At 47.1% G+C, this 15,797-nt stretch overlaps 1 protein-coding gene across 1 annotated transcript in view; it reads left to right on the plus strand.

Moving 5' to 3' along the window:
• LOC119964942 (xenotropic and polytropic retrovirus receptor 1 homolog) overlaps positions 1-15,797 on the plus strand; it is a 468,531-nt gene that overhangs the window by 289,760 nt on the left and 162,974 nt on the right. Inside the window, exon 4 of the mRNA XM_038795157.1 lies at positions 12,585-12,805. Coding sequence (XP_038651085.1) covers positions 12,585-12,805 — 221 coding nt within the window. The remainder of the gene's footprint in view (positions 1-12,584; positions 12,806-15,797) is intronic.

A 15,797-nucleotide genomic window follows, 5' to 3' on the forward strand; every position in this document is an offset into this window, starting at 1 on the left:
CGCGATTGCTAGCGGTTCAATTGCTAGTGCGAACAGCAGCGGGGACAGTGGGCATCCTTGTCTGGTGCCCCTGTGCAGCTGGAAGTATTGGGAGTTGGTATTGTTGGTCTGTACACTCGCCATGGGAGCGTTGTACAGGAGCTTTACCCAAGCGGTGAACCCTGTTCCAAGCCCGAACCGCTCCAGTACCTCTATGAGGTATTTCCACTCGACTCTGTCGAAGGCCTTTTCTGCGTCCAGGGAGAGGATCACCTCTTGTGTTCTCCCACCCTTTCCTCCCTATCTCTTTGCGCTTTGTAGGCTATGATTTCCCCTCTTAGTACGGCCTTAAGCGCTTCCCAGAACGTGGAGGGTGAGACCTCCCCGTTTTGGTTGATCTCAGTGTACTCCGCTATGGCCTGCGCTATCCTTTCGCTGAAGGCCTTGTCAGCTAGTAAGGCACCGTCCAACCTCCATTTGGGGCGCTGGGCCCTTCCCGTCTCTAGCCGCACATCCATGTAGTGTGGAGCGTGGTCTGATATCACAATTGCGGAGTATTCCACCTTGTCTATCTCTGGAAGCACCGTTTTCCCCACCACAAAGAAGTCAATTCTGGTGTACACGTTGTGTACTGGGGAGAAGAAAGAGAATTCTTTCTCCCCCGGGTGGGCGAATCTCCAGGGGTCTACTGCTCCCATCTGCTCCATATAGTGGCTGAGTTCCCTTGCCATGTTTGAGGTTCTCCCCGTTCTGGGGTTTGATCTGTCCGTCGTTGGGTCCTGTACACAGTTGAAGTCCCCCCCATGATTAGTCGGTGCGTCGCTATGTCCGGGATTTCTGCCATGGTCTTTTGGATGAAGCTCGTGTCGTCCCAGTTGGGCGCGTACACGTTAACTAGAACTACCGGCGCCCCATCCAGGGCCCCGCTGACCATGACATACCGTCCCCCTGGGTCCGTAACCGTCTTTGTCGCCCTAAACATTGTCCTCTTGCCAATCAGGATCGCCACCCCCCTGGCCCTTGCCCCATAACAGGAATGATAGGTTTGTCCCACCCAGCCCTTTCTTACCCGCAGTTGGTCTTGCTCCCTCAAGTGCGTCTCTTGGAGGAAGACTATGTCGGCCCTCATGTTTCTAAGGTGGGTGAGGACTCTAGATCTCTTCACTGGGCCGTTAAGTCCCCTTACGTTCCAGGTGACTATTCTGGTGGGGGGCTTCTGCCCCCTTGCTCCTGTGGGGTTAACCATATTTGTCCGGTGGACGCGCCCCTGCCCTCTGGGGTTTCCCTTTGTTAGGGGGCCGTCCAGGATGTCCACTATCACTGCTCTCCCCATGCGGTCGGGTCCCTGCGCTCCGGGGTTCCCCCTTGTCCCGGGGACACCCGCCATGGCCGTCCACTGTGTGTCCGCCACGCGGGTAGTCCCCTGCACTCCGGGGGGCCCCTTCACCCACAGACCGTACTGGGTGGGTGCTTGCAGCAGTTCCCTGTTTCGAGCCCTTGTCTGTGGCACTTTGTGGCCCTATTCCCTTACTGGCCTCCTTTGTCCCTTCGTCCTTGCATTTCCCCTCCCTGGTCTCTCGCCCCCCGAGTGCCCCCCCCCCCCCGCTCTATCCCTTTCGGGGATACCCCTGTATACCCCTCCATTGCCCCTCTCTCCCCCATTCCTGTCCCCATTTGCTCTCCCACCTTTGATGGGTGATTCCCCCCCTCCCCTGCCTGGCGCCTTCCCCCCTGTTGGGGGTGCGCTGCGGCCCTGCTCTGTTGCGCGCCCCCTTCGCTAGCTTTCCTGCTAGCACGGTGGCTCCCCTCTCGGAGGTTGCTGTCCCGCTTCCCCTCTCCCCTCTCCAGTACTCCCGTTCCCTCGTGCCGGGGCCTGGCCTCCCACCTGGAGCGGGCCCTTGGGCATTGGGTTGTTTTTACATAGTCTTTATTAGCCACATAAGCCATTCCTTCATCCTGTTTCTGGAAATAGTAAATTCCCAACAATTTGATCTGTGAGATTCAATTTTGCCTCATTTGATGTCCTTGTTGCTTGAACCTTTGGCTGCCTAATGGCTTTTAGAAAGTGAACTGATTGAAATGTTACTGTTGATGTATGCACCATCAAAGTGCGATTGTGACTTCCCCATCTGTTACAGCCAGAGAGAGGTAATGGGATATTTTTTCCCCTTTTCCTTCACACCTTGGTTTGCAGTATGATGTGTTTTTTTTAGAGGGAGTGTTTTAAACCTTTTTGGAGTGTTGTGATTTTAAAGGATAGACAAGAACAGGCTTTCTGGTGAGTTTAAATTAAAAGAAATAATGAACCTTTACTTCCACAACATCTGAAATATAAATGCAATGGGAACAACCACTCGCTCAAATACACAGAGCTTTGTACACACAAGATGAGTTCTCAAGATGATGTATATACTTAAGCACATATCCATTGATGTCGTCTTTTAATAATCTGAGTAATTGAAGGTGGCAGGACAAGTTGAGAGTGTAGATAACAAAGCATTTAGCATCCTTGACTTTATTAATAGGAGCACAAAATACCAAAGGCTGAACTTGTATCGAATTTACAGTGCAGAAGGAGGCCATTTGGCCCATCGAGTCTGCAATGGCCCTTGGAAAGAGCATCCCACTTAAGCCCACGCTTTCACCCCATCTCCGCAACCCCACGCAACCCTTTTGGATACTAAGGGCAATTTATCATGGCCAATCCACCTAACCTGCACATCTTTGGACTGTGGAAGGAAACCACAGCACCCGGAGGAAACCCATGCAGACAAGGGGAGAACGTGCACACTCCGCACAGACAGTAACCCAAGCAGGAATCGAACCTGGGACCCTGGAGCTGTGAAGCCATAGTGTTAACCACTATGCTATCGTGCCACCTGAGTGGTATAGAACACTGGTTCGGCGTCAACTGGATTATTGTGTCCAGGTCTGGGCACCACATTTTAGGAAAGATGTGAAGATATTGGAGAGACTGCAGAGAAGATTCATGAGATAGAGTCTGCATCGACACTATGAAAGAGCACCCGACCCAGGCCCACTCGCCATAACTACACCTAGCCTGCACCAAGTGTTTGTGTCCCTTTTAAGTGCTTCAAATTGACTTTCCATCTAATGTCTTCTGAGGGTACTCCCAAGTAAAGATACAGCTCATAAAGATATAATTGACACAATGTATCTAAAAACATAATAGATGGGTAGGAATGAGGAATAATACTACAATTTCAACCTCTGGTTTCAAATGACGTATATAAGTTATTCAGGTTTTCCTTTTATGACTCAAGATATAATTGAATCCCTTATTATACCAGTTTTGTTACTCACATCCTAACCAAATATAATTCTATGCATAACTGAAGGATCAGTCTGATTGACGTGTAGACTGAATTTTGAGCTTTAAAACTCTTGAAACCACAAGATACAGAAAACTGTGGAAATTGATTTTTCCTCTTAGCTTATCTGTGCTTTGTCATCTACTGGCATCTTGAATGAGTCTTAAGATTTTCACTACCTGACCCAGAAGGCAATTCTAAGTGACCACTGTTTGCGTAAATAAGTTCCTCCTGACATCTATCCTAAATTTACCTCTGCATCCTGCTCTAATATTCAAACGTAACATGAAATAGTGTTCTGAATTAACTATCTGTATAATTACTATCTTGTCTACTTACATAAGATCATCTTCTTTCAATCCAGTCGGGACCATTTTTTATCATTGTTTCCTCATATTCCTCAATGACGTTTTGTAGTTTTTCTCCTACCACTTGAACATTTTCCTGTGACTTGGTGGCCAAGACATTATAGGCCAGACCACCATATAATTTTAGCAAGTTATTTCCTGATTTTTACTCGTCTGACACAGCAGAATAATTCAACGTTCTGTTTGTTTTTTTTATTACTTCCTTACAGTGATTTGACCTATTAATTAATTGTCCATACCTATTATCTCATCCCTTCCTGCTCCACCTTCCGCTACTTTAGTGCAGCATTGATTAGGAATTTCCCAATTCCTAATCAATTGTATCAAAGGCTTATTAAAAATTAAATTATCCCACGTTAGTTGATTTTGTTCATTGTCCATCTTAGACTTCCTCAATTGTCTCAGACATTCATTAGTCAACATTCATTTTCACCTAAAGTCATGTAAACAAGTATGATCACTTTCATACTAATACTCCTCAACATTACCCCTGATAATCATTGTCATTATTTTTTCCATGGAGATACCGGCGTTGGATTGGGGTGAGCACAGTAAAGAGTCTTACAACACCAGATTAAAGTTCAACAGGTTTGTTTCAAATCACTAGCTTGCGGAGCACTGCTCCTTCCTCAGGTGAATGAAGAGGTAAATTCCAGAAACATATATAGACAAAGTCAAAGATGCCAGACAATGCTTTGAATGCGAGCATTTGCAGGTAATTAAGTCTTTACAGATCCAGCAATCGGGGTGTGAATTGTCTAACGCCAGGACAGTCGGTACGATTTCGCAAGTCCAGGCCAGATGGTGGGGGATGAGTGTAATGCAACATTAATCCAAGGTCCCGGTTGAGGCCGTACTCATGTGTGCAGAACTTGGCTATAAGTTTCTGCTCGGCGATTCTGCATTGTCGCGTGTCCTGAAGGCCGACTTGGAGAACGCTTACCCGGAAATCAGAGGCTGAATGCCCTTGACTGCTGAAGTGTTCCCCAACTGGAAGGGAACATTCCTGCCTGGCGATTGTCATGCGATATCCGTTCATCCGTTGTCGCAGCATCAGCATGGTATCGCCAATGTAAAACCCTTCGGGATATCCTTTCCTGCAGCGTATGAGGTAGACAACGTTGGCCAAGTCGCACAAGTATGTACCGCGCACCTGGTGGGTGGTAGATAGAACATTACAGCACAGAACAGGCCCTTCGGCCCTCGATGTTGTGCCGAGCAATGATCACCCTACTCAAACCCATGTATCCACCCTATACCCGTAACCCAACAACCCCCCCCCCCCCCCCCCCCCCCTTAACCTTACTTTTTAGGACACTACGGGCAATTTAGCATGGCCAATCCACCTAACCCGCACATCTTTGGACTGTGGGAGGAAACCGGAGCACCCGGAGGAAACCCACGCACACACGGGGAGGACGTGCAGACTCCGCACAGACAGTGACCCAGCCGGGAATCGAACCTGGGACCCTGGAGCTGTGAAGCATTAATGCTAACCACCATGCTACCGTGCTGCCCGGTGTTCTCACATATAATGGTGGTATCCATGTCGATGAACTGGTACGTCTTGCAGAGGTTGCCATGGCAGGGTTGTGTGGTGTTGCGGTCATTGTTCTGAAGACTGGGTAGTTTGCTGCAAACAATGGTTGCGCGGTTGTCTGAAGGCAAGTAGGATGACCTTGGCAAGATGTTCATCTTCATCGATGACGCCTTGAAGGCTGCAAAGAAAATGTCGTAGTTTCTCCGCTCCGGGGAAGGGTGACGAAGGGTACTCTGTCGGTTGTGTCCAGTGTTTGTCTTCTGAGGAGGTCGGTGCGGTTTTTTGCTGTGGTGCGTTGGAACTGTCAATCAATAAGTCCAGCGCCATATGCCGTTCGTACGAGGGCATCTTTCAGTGTCTGTAGATGTCTGTTATGCTCCTCCTCGTCTGAGCAGATCCTGTGTATACGGAGGGCTTGTCCATAGGGGATGGCTTCTTTAATGTGTTTAGGATGGAAGCTGGAGAAGTGGAGCATCGTGAGGTTATCCTTGGGCTTGCGCTAAAGCAAAGTGCTGAAGTGATTGTCCTTGATGGTGATGAGTGTGTCTAAGAATGCAACCGATTTTGGAGAGTAGTCCATGGTGAGTCTGACGGTGGGATGAAACTTATTGATGTCATTGTGTAGTCATTTCAATGATTCTTTGCCTTGGGTCCAAAGGAAAAAAATGTCAACGATGTATCTGGTGCATAACGTCGGTTGAAGGTTCTGTGCGGTGAGGAGGTCTTGTTCAAACTTGTGCATGAAGATGTTGGCATATTGAGGTGCAAATTTGGTCCCCATGGCTGTTCCATGCTTCTGGATGAAGAACTTGTTGTCGAAGGTGAAGACGTTGTGATCCAGAATGAAGCGGATGAGTTGCAGAATTGCAAGCTGGAGATTAGCAGTTGTCGGTGTTGAGTACTGAGGCTGTTGCAGCAATGCCGTCGTCATGGGGGATGCTGGTGTCGAGTGCCGAGACGTCCATGGTGCTGAGTTTCTGTAGGAAGTCCATCGTGTCGCGACAGAAGCTGGGCGTTCCTTGTACGATGGGTTTCGAGATGCCCTCGATGTAGCCAGACAGGTTCTCACACAGGGTCCCATTTCCTGATACGATAGACCGGCCTGGTGTGTTGGGCTTGTGTTTTTTCGGGAGGCAGTAGAGGGGCGGAATTCTCCGACCCGCCGGCAGGGCCGGCTCAAGGCACCGGCAACTCGGGCAGTCGCCCGGGGCGCCATGTGCTAGGGGGCGCCAGAGACTCGGGTCCCGCGCATGCGCAGTTGGGCCGGTGCCAACCAGCGCATGCGCGGTGGCCGCCCTCCCCCGCGGTGGCCGCCCTCCCCCAGGGCGGCCCCCCCCGGTCCGCCCCCTCGGTCCGCCCCCCCCCTCGGGTCCCCGCCTCCCCCTCGGGTCCGCCCCCCCCTCTCGGGTCCGCCCCCCCACCCCGCACCCCCCTCGGCGCCCCCCCCCCCCCCCCCCCCCCAAGGGCGCCGAAGTTCAGCTTGCCCGGGGCGCCAGCAACCCTAGGGCCGGCGCTGCCCGCCGGGGATTGGAGAATCACCCGGGGGCCGGCGTCAATCCCGCCCCGGCCGTGTCCCGAATTCTCCGCCCCCTGAGATTCGGCGGGGGCGGGAATTGCGCCGCGCCGGTCGGTGGGCCCCCCGCGGCGATTATCCGGCCCACGGTGGGCCAAAGTCCTGCCGCTGACAGGCCTTTCCCGCCGGCGTGGTTTAAACAACTTCTGGTACCAGCGGGATTGGAGGCGCGGCAGGCTCCAGGGTCCTGGGGTGGGAGGGGGGGCGATCTGACCCTGGGGGGTTCCCCCATGGTGGCCTGGCCCGCGATCGGGTCCCACCGATCGGCGGGCTGGCCTGCGCCGTGGGGGCACTCTTTTTCTTCTGCCCCACCATGGCGGGGGCGGAAGAGACCCCCTCCCTTGCGCATTCGCTGTTACGACATCAGCAGCCGCTGACGCACCGGCGCATGCGCGGACTTCCGCCGGCCGGCAAAGGCCTTTCGGCCCCGGCTGGTGGGGCGCCAAAGGTTGTTCACGCTGGCCGGTGGAGCGGGATCCACTCCGGCGTGGGCCTAGCCCCTCTATGTGAGGGCTTGGCCCCTAAAGGTGCGGGAGGCCCGATGCCGGAGTGGTTCGCGCCACTCCGTCCCGCCAGGACCCCCCACCCCGCCGGGTAGGGGAGAATCCCGGCCGAGATCTCTAACGCGGGGAGTACGTGGACTGAGAGCACGTAGGGTGTTCTGAAGGTCTGGATCCAAGGTCTTGATCAGCCTGTTGAGTTGGCGAGTGTGTTCCTTGGTCAGATCTGTAAAGTGTCGAACATTTAAACAAATTTTCTATTTATCAGAGCTCCCTACAAACAGATTCCATTATTGTGAACAATTCCTGTAACAGAATGGAAAAAGTTAGCAGGATTTAATATTTAATGAGTTACTGACCCCTCGGATTAATAGTTTAGCTGAGCTGTGTTTACTCTAATGGAAATTTATTCAGCCTTCTGTTTTTTAATGTCCTCATGGGTGCTGTCTCTTGTTCAGCTACTTGGGACTGACCACTCACTGATATCTTACCCATAAGGGGCTGGTTCAGCACAGTGGCCTAAATAGCTGGCTTATAATGCAGAACAAGGCCAGCAGTGCGGGTTCCATTCCAGTACCAGCCTCCCCGAACAGGCGCCGGAATGTGGAGATTAGGAGCTTTTCACAGTAACTTCATTGAAGCCTACTTGTGACAATAAGCGATTATAATTATATTATTATTATTATACTTGATGGTGTGTGTTAGCAGCCCATTTTACCATGAAAGATATTGCAGCTGAAACTGCATCCTTCACCACAAAGCTCGTTTTAGTGCTTTAAAATATTTGTCTTTGGTCGTGCAATAGTTGTGAACTTCCGTTGCAATGTTTCAGTTGCGTTCAATACTGAGTTCATCTAATTCCTAAACATTAGCCTGGAGAATTAATCACTGGTAACTGAAATATTACCTCAAAAAGGCCCCACATTTTCAAGATATTATATATTGAATCCATGCGCATGTTGTAACCCTTACTGAATAGATTTCTAAACCAGTGGCGCTATTTGGAGATCCAAATTATGTTAGTCAGCTGAGAAAATTCTTAATTCTAATATTAAACCGTTAGCTTGCTTTTTGCAACAGCTTGGCTTTCAAAAACCTATAAACTAAATTGATTAAGTTTAAATAATTGAACACCTAGAGAGAAATGTAAAAGTGAGCAACCAACCTTCAATTAGTGATGTTATCAGTAAGTGATGCAAACTAAGCTAACAGGTTATATAGTTGAAAGCTGTGAACTAGTAATACAAATAGTGCAAAATGGCAGTGTTTCCATTTCTGGCTCCAACGAGTGATGGAGAAGAATGTGAATGTATTTCAATTTTTAAAAAGACTGCGAAAATCATAGAATTTGCACTATATTTAGACATTGTGTTAGCTCTACAATTGGTTTTCTATACTGTCCTATTTCCCTGTCTTTTATTTTCTTCCTTTTACATCCTTGCTCAAATGATCTTTAAATATTCTCGCAGTCTCTGCCTCAGCACTCACTTATTGTAATAGCCAATGTGGAGTTTCTGCAGTGAAGGCTTTATTTTATAATTACTGCTGTTAGGAAAACAAAGGTAGTTTTAAGGAAATTAGATTTGTATTGGCAAACATTAGAAATAAGGTATAGTTTTAAGCGAGCTTAATTTAATGTTGCTGTGCCCGGAAGGGGAAGACTTTTAGTTAGATTCATGCTGGACAAAGTGTTTGTATATGTGGGAGTTGATTAAGTTACAATCCCCATAGGGGGACTCAAAGATTAAGCAGTTCATCGATGGATTGGACATGCCAGTCGTGTGGGGAAGATAGGAGACGGGGCCATTAGAATGGAGGGAAGTCATGGAGAGTCTCAACTCCATGCAGGTGGGTAATGCGCTGGGGCAGACTTCTACTAAATATTCGCACTGGTACTGGTCCTGCACTTGCGGGAGATGTTAGCAGCTGGCTAGTAAGGGGTACCCTGCCATCAATGCTGACCCAAGCTTCAATATCGCTGATACGCAAAAAAGCCAAAGACCTGACGGAAGGCAGTCCTACAGACCCATCTCACTACCAAACGCTGACTCAAAGATCCTGCCAAAGGCCCTCGCGAGGCGGCTGGAGTGCTGTGTGCCAGGGTTAGTTGTGGAAGATCAGATGGACTTTGTCAAGGGCAGGCAGCTAACATCAGGCGCCTGCTGAATGTGATAATGACTCCTTCCGGGGAGGGAACATCAGAAATGATCATCTCCTTGAAGGCAGAAAAGGTCTTCAACAGAGTCAAATGAAAGTACCTCTGGGAGGTATTGGAATGGTTTGGGTTCAGGCCTGGGTTCACCTCCTGGTTGAAACTACTGTACAGTGCTCCCATGGCGAGCGTAGGGACAAACACCACCAGCACTAGATACTTACGGCTGCACGGATAACCAGGCAGAAATGCCCTTTATCCCTGCTACTGTTTGCCATGGCAATCGATCCACTGCCGATCACTCTCAGAGTGGCGAACGGATGGAGGAGTATCCCAATAGGAGATAGAGAGCAAAGAGTCTTGTTCTATGTGGATGACCTGCTCCTCTATATCTCAAACCCCCAGGCCAGCGTGGAAGAGATGATTAAACTCTTAAAAGGAGTTCGGAGCCTTCTCTGGTTACCAGCTTAACCTGAGCAAAAGCGAGACCTTCCCTGTGAACCCACAAGGGGGAGGGACAAAGCTGGGGGACTGCCGTTCAAACGAGCTCAAACTAAATTCCGCTACCTGGAGATCCAAATAGCCCAGGAATGGACATGGATCTACAAATGGAACCTGGTGAGTCTGGTGGAGGATGTCAAAAAGGACCTGCAGAGGTGGGACTTGTTCCCACACTCCCTGGCAGGGAGAGTGTGGACGATCAAAATGAACGTGATGCCAAGGTTCCTCTTCCTGTTCAGAACCCTCCCGATCTACATCCCCAAGGCCTTTTTCAACTCAGTCAACAGGTTAATCATGGCACATGTGTGTGTATGTACGTGTACATACATACATACATGCTCGGATATCCCGATGGTAGTAACCTATATCTTATGAAATTATGGAGCAAGAGGAGCAAAACCTGGCTTCAAGCTCTCCTGCATGACTTCCCTTTAAATTAAACCTTTGGAAGATGCTTGAATTTAGATTAAATCCAATTCTCTATGGCCCTTCTTTCCTTGTCCTCGTTACAACAATTTTAGCTCTAACTGAATTTCCACTTGAAGTGATAGTGGACCTTACCCACTACTTACCAATCAGCTCTCTCTCTTGTAGCTTTAGCTGCAGCAGGGCAAAAATTCAGTCCAAGGATGTGCAGGTTAAGTGAACTGGCCACACCAAATTGCCCAAAGTGTCCAAAAGGGTTTGGTGGGGTTACGGGAATAGGGTGGAGGTGTGGGGTGTTCTTTCCAAGGGTCGGTGCAGACACGATGGGCCAAATGGCCTCCTTCTGCACTGTAAATTCTATATCTATGTCTAACACTCTCTGAAGATTTCAAAGTTACAAGCAAGGAGAAAAAGCAAAATGCACATCTTCCCGCTCTGCACTGAATTCCCACACTGTTTCAAATTCATAAGGTTAAAACTCACTGGCTGTGCCTCACTCCGGATGTGGTTTCTCCCACTGTTCGTGCGCAAATCTCACTGTTGATATGAATATGTTGACAGATTCACTGTCATTATTAGAGGAGGGGCATATTAGAAATGCAAACTTTTCAACATGCCTTAGCAGTCCAAAATAATACTACGAGCTTGTTTCCCAAAAAATGTGTACTTCCCAGCAGAGCCATTGCAGATGAGTTAGTTTCCCGGTTCTCCAAAGCAGTAGCCCCTTCGTCCTGTTACCAGTCTTTTCTTCTTACTTCATTTTTTAAAGCAAATATACATTACTTTCACAAAGCTTTTCCAGATTCTGTTCCCACCACTGTTCGAGGTAGGACAATCAAACCCTCTGCATCAAAAAAATCTTAGTACTTCTCTGTGGTTTTGTCCATGATCTTAAATTTATCCTAGTTCATCTGATATGGAAATAATTTTTTGCTAATTTATCTACCTCCTCAACACCCATCAATTTTAAACACTTCAATCAGATAAAGGAAAAAAAGCTTGTTTCTGCTCAAAACAAAAGTCTCTTTCCCCGATATCATTCTTAGCAAATCTGATTATACACTGTGTCCTTGCTATCTTCCCCAGAGTGCCGAAACTGCAGTAATTTAGTGAAAGCTTCGCCAAGAATTTGCTTATATTTAGCATTAGCTTTGATTTTTGCTGAGTAAGTCGGATCCCATCTGGAGTCCCATGTGTCGCTCTGTTTAGTAAATAATAGCACATAATAATACTGCTCTTGAAAAGGGATAGAATGAAGCAGCAGGGTATGATATGATTTTAAGGAATATAGTCTTTGGATTTGAGTAAAGTTTTGAGAAAAATGTTTAGATCTCAAGCTTGGGAAGGGATTGACAGTCTGTCTTGGGCACATTGATGAATATACCAAATGTTGGGACATAGGATTACATTAAAGTATTTTGGAAGCTCGGAGGGAAAATGAACTGCACACGCCTAACAGAGTTCTGAGAGTAGCTGTCAGGGAGGCAACTCAATCTGATTGATAAATTTCTGAAGAATAGCAGTTGAGGGTTATGGAGAATACCTCTACGAAACAGGCAGGATTCATCGACTTAATTGGTTTCTCCTATTTCTAAATCTTTCTCTACCAGCTTGTGCAGGGAGACAGAATGCATATGCACTTCAGAAAAATAGAACAGAATTGTCCAATATAAGTTCCAAACTTTATCTTTTCTTTCATTGAGCAGGGTAACAGTGACTCTCTGTTGCCCTGTGTTTGATGCTGCATAATGAGCAGGTTGCTTGACCATTATTTTACAAACAAACCATTTTGTTTTCTGTCTCCCCTTCTCATTTCTCCCTTTCCACGATTCCACGGATTGATAGTCGATTTCGCCTTGCCCAAATCACCAGTGTTTAATTGCAAACTCACTGATGAGTATTGGCAGACGAAGCTGACTGCAGAGAATATCAGGTCCTGTTCTCAACTGCCAGCAATGGGGATGAGCACTTTTCACTCATTCTGTTAGACATTATTAGGGCATGAACCCGTTCCTTAATCCACAATTTAAATTGTTTTTTGGCATCGCCATGTCCATTCACAGATAATGGTCTTTGAAGTCGGAGTAATTGCTGAATTCATAAATAGCAATCATGATAAAGGAGAAACTCAGGAACTAAAGGACAGTTCTTGAGAAGAAAATACAGGTTTGAGAAAGGATTTCTGCTGATGCAATTATTTGTTTGCCTTGTAGAAAAGCTTGCCGAGGCTCAGCGCAGGTTCGCTACACTTCAGAATGAACTGCAGTCAACGCTTGAAGTGCAAATGGACCGCAACACAGTTAGCAACTTGCGTCAGAGGAGGACGGTGTTCCCTCTCTCCCATAAGGAACGTGTAGAACATAGGAACATTCGTGACCTGAAGTTAGCCTTCAGCGAGTTCTACCTCAGTCTGATTTTACTCCAGAACTATCAGGTAAGAAACATCTACCAATCCCGAAGGCAATGAAATATCCTCAGACTGTAAAATAACTTTTTTTCTGCAGTCTGAGCTATAATTTCAAACTGCTACTTTTGGCTGTGCAATTCCGCTGATAGCGAGTAGAGTTTTGTAGGCGTGGAACTAAGCTTCGATCTATATATTGACATCACCTAGGCTGTAAAGATGCTCTCTCTATAGTAGGGTCTTTTACAATATTGGCGTTGCTAGCATACTGATACAAGGTGACCCCTGGGGTCAGGAAATATGGCACCTTAGCAACGAGTTTAAAACTGAGAGAGTGGCAGGATTTTGTTTGTGTTTCTATAATATTGGAATGTAAGATCAATGTAGGATAACATTGTTATAGTTTAATGACAATTGCATTGTTAAACAGGTGAAGGGCATTTGAACACCTATAAATGGGGATAATTGGGACACTGGGGTGAGTAGTGTTGACTGTGAGTTAAGTCAATAAAATCTCCCAGCAAAGAAAGCTGTTACGTCTTCATTTTAACTTCACCCACAGGTGTAGATTGGATTGGATTTGTTTATTGTCATGTGTACCGAGGTACAGTGAAAAGTATTTTTCTGTAAGCAGCTCAACAGATCATTCAGTACATGGGAAGAAAAGGAAATTAAACAAAATTCAAGAGAATACAAGACAATACATAATAGGGCAACACAAGATATACAATGTAACTACATAAGCACCGGCATCGGATGAAGCATACAGGGTGTAGTGTTAATGAGGTCAGTCAATAAGAGGGTCATTTAGGAGTCTGGTGACAGTGGGGAAGAAGTTGTTTTTGAGTCTGTGTGCGTGTTCTCAGACTTCTGTATCTCCTGCCCGATGGAAGAAGTCGGAAAAGTGAGTAAGCCGGGTGGGAGGGATCCTTAATTATGCTGCCCGCTTTCCCCAGGCAGCGGGAGGTGTAGATGGAGTCAATGGATGGGAGGCAGGTTTGTGTGATCGACTGGGCGGTATTCACGACTCTCTGAAGTTCCTTGCAGTCCTGGGCCGAGCAGTTGCCATACCAGGCTGTGATGCAGCCCAATAGGATGCTTTCTATGGTGCATCTGTAAAAGTTGGTAAGGGTTAATGTGGACATGCCGAATTTCCTTAGTTTCCTGAGGAAGTATCGGCTGTTGTGCTTTCTTGGTGATAGCGTCGACGTGAGTGGACCAGGACAGATTTTTGGTGATGTACACCCCTAGGAATTTGAAACTGCTAACCATCTCCACCTCTGCCCTGTTGATGCTGACAGGGGTGTGTTCAGTACTTTGCTTCCTCGTGCAGTACTTTGCTTCCTTTCAATTAACACAAATGTCAATTGCCTTTTGCAGAAGAGAAGTCAAAGCTTTTACTGCCCTTTGCATGTCGAAGTGTTTCAAATTTCACTCCAGAAGGCTCTGGCTCTAATTTTTAGATTTCATTTTTCATTCTTCATGGGATTTGGGCATTGCTGGCTAAGCCAGCATTTATTGTCCATCACCCATTTGCCCGCAAGTAGGTGATGTTGGTGAGCCATCTTCTTGAACAGCTGTAGCCCATTTGGTGTATGTACACCCTCAGTGCTGTTCGCGAGGGTGTTCCAGGACTTAACCCAACGAAGTGAAGGAACGGCAATATATTTCCAAGTCAGAATGGTAAGTGGCTTGGAGGGGAACTTGCAGATGGTGATGTTCCCATGTATCTCCTGCCCTTGACCTTCCAGGTGGTAGAGATTGTGGGTTTGGAAGGTGCTGTCAAAGGAGGCTTGGTGAATTGCTGCAGTGTATCTTGTAGATGGTACACAACGCTACTATTGTGCATTAGTGGTGGACGGAGTGAATGTTAAACATGGTGGATGGGGTACCAATCAAGTGACTGCTTTGCCTTGGATGGTATTGAGCTTTTTGAGTATTTTTGGAGCTGCATCTGTCCAGGCAAGTGTGGAGTATTCCATCACCCTCCTGACCTATGTCTTATAGATGGTTGACAGGCTTTGGGGAGTTAAGAGATTAATTACCTTCTGGGAGTTCCCAAACTCTGACCTGCCATAGACTTTGGCTGGTCTAGTTCAATTTCTGGTCAATGGTAACTCCCAGAATGTTGATGGTGGGGGAATTCAGTGATAATAAAGCCGTTGCAGATGGTTAGATTTTGTCTTGTTTGAGATGGCCATTGGCTGCCACTTGCATGTCCTGGATGTTACTTGTCAGTTATCAGGCCAAGTCTAAATGTTGTCCAGATCTTACTGCATATGAACATGCGCTGCTTTAGTATCTGAGGATTGCAGCTAAACATTGGCCAATTGTGCAATCATCAGTGAACATCCCCACTTGTGACCTTAAGATGGAGGCAATGTCATTGAAATAGCTGACGATGGTTAGCCTAGGACACTCCCTGTGAAACACCTGCTTGGGACTGAAATGATTGACTCCAATGACTTAATCAATCTTCCTTTGTACTATGACGTTTGTAATTTACCCCTTGGAGTCCAGGTGTAATTTAAAAAATCTATGCTACTGTCCCATCGAGACCAACATAACCATCCTAAGTTATGTTGTCGAGAACTTCTCATAATCATGCAGGTATTGCCGAACTAAGGATTTGGACCCATTTGAATTGTAATCTTTTTAGATATGAACAGCATTTCATTAGCCATTTTGATGATTTTTTGTACCTATTCAAGACAATTTTAATGTTGTATGTAGCTGGACCATGCACCCAAACTCTCTCTGTGCCTTTATCTTCACTGTATACAATTGTAGCCATCTGGGATGGCCACGTCCCGATTACAAAATGGACACTTTGCAAAGAATGCAGGGAAAATGGACAATACTGAGAAAGCAAGCAGGTGCAAGGTTTGTCTGTTGATTGGAGCCGTAGCTCCCAGACAAGACCGATACTGCAAAGCCATTATCATACTAATGAGCCATCTCCGGGGACAAAAAGGTAACATTTAAGTAAACAATACCAAGGCAGACACCCCGGTGCCAGAGG

The sequence above is a fragment of the Scyliorhinus canicula genome, chromosome 4 (genome assembly GCF_902713615.1).
Source record: "Scyliorhinus canicula chromosome 4, sScyCan1.1, whole genome shotgun sequence".
NCBI classification, from domain to species: Eukaryota; Metazoa; Chordata; class Chondrichthyes; order Carcharhiniformes; family Scyliorhinidae; genus Scyliorhinus; species Scyliorhinus canicula.